This window comes from Etheostoma spectabile, unplaced genomic scaffold (assembly GCF_008692095.1).
Source record: "Etheostoma spectabile isolate EspeVRDwgs_2016 unplaced genomic scaffold, UIUC_Espe_1.0 scaffold280, whole genome shotgun sequence".
NCBI lineage: Eukaryota > Metazoa > Chordata > Actinopteri > Perciformes > Percidae > Etheostoma > Etheostoma spectabile.
Genome location: NW_022605578.1, coordinates 157,911 through 163,792, shown reverse-complemented (window position 1 = coordinate 163,792; position 5,882 = coordinate 157,911). Strand labels below are relative to the sequence as shown.

Genomic DNA, 5,882 nt, shown 5'->3' with positions numbered 1-5,882 from the left:
CTCCTCTCCAGATTGACTCCGTAGCGTTGGAGCGTCAGCTCTTCCAGGGGCCCTATCCCTACCACATTGCTATAGTGCACGAGTTCAGCAACCCTCCAAATATACGCAACAAGGTTCGCATTCGCAGCTGGATGGACACCATAGCCAACATCAGCCAGTGAGTAATATCGTGTTTGTTTTTTTCCCCAACATGTTGACCTACATAAGAGCGTGTTAGTCTTAGTTTGAGCATGATCATAAACTGCTCTCTGTATGTCTTTGTTTTTCTCAGAGAGTTGATCAAGTATGAGTTCTTCCCAGAGGCCACCCGGACAGAAGAGGATGTGAAGAAGTATCCCAAATACCCCTGGGGCCGGGACATCTATACACTGGAGGGTAAGACGGTCACACCTACATTTACCCTCCCAGATTTCTTGTTTCCACTGAAGGTAGATAGACGGATACTCATCAACCAAACATTTTCCTGCTTTGAATGTCGTGTACGGTGTACTTTTTAAAGAGCTGGACAGTGTTGTTGGATTTGAACTAAAAAAAAAAAAAAAAAAAAGACTCTTATACTTCTTTCACCCACCAATCAGGGTTCAAGTCCCCGTATGGACCATAGTAGTGGAGTGTGGATTGGTAGCTGGAGAGATGCCAGTTCAGCTCCTGGGCACTGCCAAGGCAGCGTATCTCTCTCGAAAACCCCCCCCCCCCCTGCTCAGAGTGCTGGTCCATCACGGATTAGCCCATTCACTTTGACATCTCTCCATTTGTGCATGAATAAGTCCTGAGCATGTAACATTTCTAACAGAGTATAAATTGTCATTTTAATTACAGTCTAGATATCAATAAAAATTATAAAATTAAAAAAGCCCAAATAAATAACAGAACTTCTCAGATGATTTGTAATTGATTTGGAAATCTGTTCCTGTTTTTTTATGTCTGTTAGAATGAGAGAAGGACATATTTATTATGTGGTTGCGAATCCGTTGAATGACATGCTGAAGCCTCGAGCCAAAGACTTGCGGCTCCTGGTGGATGCTCTTCTGGGCCTGTAATGCAGTCAGCTTCACTTCCTGTTTGATTGAATGTTTAGGATGTTTATCCTACTGCACTGCTCTATACAAAAGGGCTACCAGGGTCAGTGTCATGTACATTTTCATATCATTTTAAAGTCAAAGTAGCCTTTTGTTATAGTATATTGATCAAAAGAAGTATACTTTTCCTAACTAGTTGGGATATCAGACACTCCTTTGTGCTACACTATACAGTAGCTTCAACTATGATATTAAAGGGTAACTTCTGTATTTATTTTACCTGGATCCTATTTTCCTATGTTTTTGTGTCTAATTGACTATCAGGAACAACATTCGTTGACAGGGTTTTTTCCTGGTTAAGAATGGGCCTTTGTGGGGGGGGGGGGAGACATATAATGGGTTAAGGGGTCCTCCCCCAGAAGATTTTGACAGTCAAAGACTTATTTTGCTGCATTCTGATACATATTTTGGCACACATTTATGGTGAAAATTGGTTTTTAATTATGTCAAGAAAGACACAAGATTCTGTAGCTTTTTCTCAAGAAGCACATTTTAAGTCACTCGTAATTTCAAAAAATGTAGGAGTGACTAACATAAGAGAACTGCTGTTACTGTTGTGGCTAATTTGTAAAATAATACAATAGTGTTATGAATACAAAACGTTTTGAAGTGTAATGTTTTCTATTTGGAAATACATTCTATTGATCAATAAATTGTCGTACTGTAGTTTCAGTAGTGTAAGGGACCACCCCTATGGTTTGGCACGCATGTGAGCCACAGATTAATTGCAAGTGTAACCATCATGGTATGAAGTACAGTTTAACTGCTGCTGTTACGTGAATGGGGCTCAGCAGAGAGCTGGAGCGGGATGAAGCCACCTCTACTGCTTGTTCAGGGAGTTTGGGCAATGCCAATAAAGCGCTTGGAACTGTTGTTTTAACGCGTAAGTAGGGTACTCCCGTGTAATTTGCATCACGGAATTTGACTACTATTTACCGCCACTACGAGACGTTTTCACAGGTTATGAAACTGTCAATTTAACACGAACAGTCGGCAGCGCAGCCCACCGCGCGGACAGACCGCAGTCGGACCGACGGCGGGAAGGAAAGCTCCACGCCCATCAGCAGAGGTCAGCTGCGGCTATTCACGGCGCCGCCTGCACCCTGGTGCAGCATGGTCACCGGAAAGCCTGACCCTGTAAACGGAAATAGCATTAGTGCCAGCCGTATATGATATATAACAGCTGTGGATGAGAGGGAGGCTGGCTGCACAACAACAGACATTTCGGCACTCATAATTTTCCTTTGGCAGAGACTAAAACCTCCTTTTACGGGGCGCCACAACTTTCTCTATGCAGGAGAAACCCTGTTTGAAATTGGTCCAGCATTAAAGATCGCTGCAGTCGGCAGCGGCAAAACAAGCTGCATTGCAACGTTAACGGGTAATTGCGCACCTTTCATTTCCATCCACTAAAAGTGCTTGTTTTGACACTGACATGCACAGATTATTGTTCTAAGTGTCTGACAACATTATGGAAAGAGTCCTTACAGAGGTCGACCTTTTTGTTAAAGAGTAAGATCCTTTTTGTTTAACATAAAACAGCCCTGAAATCGCCAAACCTTTTCTATAATGTTGTCAGACACTTAGAATAATGATGTGAGCATGTCAGTAGCAAAAAATTGAGGATGTGAACTTGCCCTAAAATGTAATGATACATTGCAGCTCGGTTCACGGCTGCCAGTTACAGTATTCTTGCTTAATACTGGACCAATTTTCCAAGATTTTAGTTTGTGAGTAAGTGACATTAGTCACTTAGACACCAGTGCATGGAAAATAGGGTCCTGGTTTAAAAAAACGACGACCAACCAGTACACCTTGTGTAAGATGTGTTCTGTTCTGGATTGCTAGAAGAGTACTGTGCATTAATAAATAATGTAGAGAAATGACTGTGTGACGCTGAAAAGGTTCTAGATGCATCACACAGAAGAAAACCAACCAAACAGCTGGCAGACTGGAGGCATGTGGTATGTGTTTTTGAGAGTCATTAAACCTTTAAATGTAACCGTCTTATCTGATGTTATTGTTCAGGAGTGGTGGATGGCGCTCCCTACAGCATGGTAACAGACTTCCCCTGGCTGAGGACTCTGAGAGCAGCTGATCCCAACAGCTACGCCCGCTATGACTTTGAGGACGATGAAAGCAGTGAGTGCAATCAATTTATCCACTTGTCCTATCAGCAAACACTCTGTGTTTTTTTTTTTTTTAAATGTACACAATTCTTGGTATTTACCATAGACTGTAAAAAAAAGAGGGAAGTCAAAATATCCCAGATACAGGCGCCACTGGAGCCAGAGTAGTGATCGGTGGTGAAGCCGCAGTACCTGCCCGACAAATCACAATTAAATCACAGCTGTCAATCATGGGGGCGTCTAGCTCACCCCATGTTAGTTAAGTCCTGCATCAGCCCGGGTTCGAGTCCGACCTGCGGCCCTTGGCTGCGTGTCATCCCCCATCTTTCTACCCCTTTCATGTCTATCCACGGTCACTAAAAATTAACAGGAAAAAGTCTCAAGAAATAACCTTAGAAAAAAAGAAATCATGGCATTTTCACCACGTTGTTATAGAAACAAATAACTCATAAAATCCAAACTTATCTGGAAAATGAACACTTAAACATGCATCAACATGATCAGATCTACCTAAAATGGCAGAAACAATCTTTAGCAAAAAATGTATTTGACTTCTACTTTGACTTTTTAGTTATGCCCATATCCCATCCGCTGACTAGCCTGGCTCCACCCTCCTACAAACCCCCAAGCAAGAATAATCTTAGCTGAGTTTTGTTGGGGGCCATGATGTCGTGGCCCTCCTCCCAACGGGGTTCAGGAAAAGTTAGATTTTCCAGCTTGCTCCGTTAGTGGTGAAGGAGTTGGCTAAGGCTAACGCTAGCGATGCTAATGCTAAATATAAGCCTTGTCGGTCTCCACTATTGTTGCACATGCCCGTGACATACGTTACGACCAAACGTTAGCGATTGGTTATGACAGATCCAGAGTGGCTCTGGGCTTATCCAGTAGTTTTAAACTTCAACAGAGCTGACCCTCGTAGGACCAGGCTATCCACTAACATGGAGAGGGCAGGATTAATGATGTGTACTGCAGCCTGCCACCAGGGGGCGACCAAGATGTTTTGGCTCCACTTTTACAGTCTATGTATCAACCCCTGGTGTTTACCAGTGATTGTAATGTGTCCCTGTAACAGAAAAAATACAAAGCCTGATCAGATAAGCACTTTAAATGTTTTCCTCTCTGTGTCGTGTATAAGCTACCATCTACGCACCCAGGCGTAAAGGCCAGCTGTCAGCTGACATCTGCATGGAGACCATCGGGGAAGAGATCTCAGAGCGCCGACAGAGCAAAAGAGGAGTGTTTCAGAGAGTGGTGGTCCTTTTCCTCCATCACTGTGATACACCAGGAGAACCTGTGGATGATGACTACATCTAGACACCACAAAACACTCTCTGCCCATCACATCGAGGGCAATCTCAACCCCTGCCAGTCCTGCAGCAGTGCCTGAGCTCCTGACTGAAAACACTTTTTATGGTTTTATTTGGAAAAGAGACATAGAGATGTATAGTCTGTTTGTATGAGGTTCACCAATATATCAGACCCTGATTTTCTTATTTAAGCAAACCTAAATCAATTATGAGCACCCTAGAACTGTAAATTCTCAAATTTAAAGCAGAGTAAAAAAACTAATCTTGTGATGGTGGACATAACTCAATCTCTGCTCGAATGGTAAATTCACCATGAGTTACATTTTCATTTAACAAATTAAAACATTTGGTTTCAACATGAGGTAGTTAGAAATTAAGGTCCGTCTAGAAATTAAGGTCCGTCTCTAATATTGTCCTGTTCCAAATAAAGTCCATTATTGACATCCTCTAGTGCTTTCAGCTGCTTGTCTTGTCTATCATGCAGAAAAGGACAATGCTGTTGGTCTGATCTCTCACCTGTCCACTGCCACAGTCTGCCTACCTCTGTACCACACATGACCAATCAGACAGAAATTGCCTTAGACAGAAATGTCAAAGAAAATATGCTATTTTAAATTCATTTTTTTAAAGCTTTTTTAGTTAAGTTTTTTTTTACTTTCAACATGGCGATCAGTGGGTGGTTTTGAAAGGTGGACGGTATTTGTCATGGGTTTGCATTTTACCTCAGCAAGCACTAAATGGGGAAATGAGACAAAGCTGTTCAGGCCACAGCTGAAAAAAAACTTGCTGATTAACTTCCCTAAGATTGATTATGCAAAACGTCCTCTTTGCATGTTAGGTCTATTTGGATGAAGCTAAAAGCCCCACCCCCAAAGAACTAACTCCTGTTTATTGAAACTGATGATTCAGATGAACTACATTACGTTGACTCACATTCGCACTCAACCAGCCTCACCTGGAAACCAATTACAACACAAATAGAACATGTCCTACATGGCTTTGTCATGTTAAGATATGGTTACCACTGACTAAGCAACATAAAGGGAGCTATTGGAACTATTATACTAGTAGCTATTGGGTCAGTTCTCAGCTTTCCCAATGATCAAACAAAATGCTTTGGATTGGATAGTTCAGCCCTGGTCAGACATGCCCAAAAATATAAGAATAAACTCTTCTAAAGCTATGTTTAGCTGCTCTTCTGACTATCATAAGCTGGGCCGTCCCTATGTGCTGTATGAGACAAATGTACAACTGAGTTAATTTGCACAAACCGTTGAGTTACATGAACAGGGTGACTAAAGGATACCACAGTGTTAAAATGCAATTTAAAGCTGTGATGTCCAGTCCCAGTCAGGATGTTGCACATA

At 42.2% G+C, this 5,882-nt stretch overlaps 1 protein-coding gene and 1 long non-coding RNA gene across 4 annotated transcripts in view; one reads left to right on the top strand and one right to left on the bottom strand.

Annotated features, from left to right (window-relative positions):
- Positions 1-5,882, bottom strand: part of LOC116685983 (uncharacterized) — a 21,504-nt gene that overhangs the window by 10,109 nt on the left and 5,513 nt on the right. The gene's annotated exons all lie outside the window — the stretch shown is intronic.
- Positions 1-5,882, top strand: part of LOC116685978 (F-box only protein 38) — a 33,856-nt gene that overhangs the window by 26,802 nt on the left and 1,172 nt on the right. For all 3 annotated transcript variants that reach the window (XM_032510914.1, XM_032510913.1, XM_032510912.1), the window contains 4 exons: positions 12-157; positions 272-375; positions 3,108-3,221; positions 4,344-5,882. The exon at positions 4,344-5,882 is cut by the window's right edge and continues 1,172 nt beyond it. In XM_032510914.1, coding sequence (XP_032366805.1) covers positions 12-157; positions 272-375; positions 3,108-3,221; positions 4,344-4,522 — 543 coding nt within the window. In that variant the 3' untranslated portion in view covers positions 4,523-5,882. The remainder of the gene's footprint in view (positions 1-11; positions 158-271; positions 376-3,107; positions 3,222-4,343) is intronic.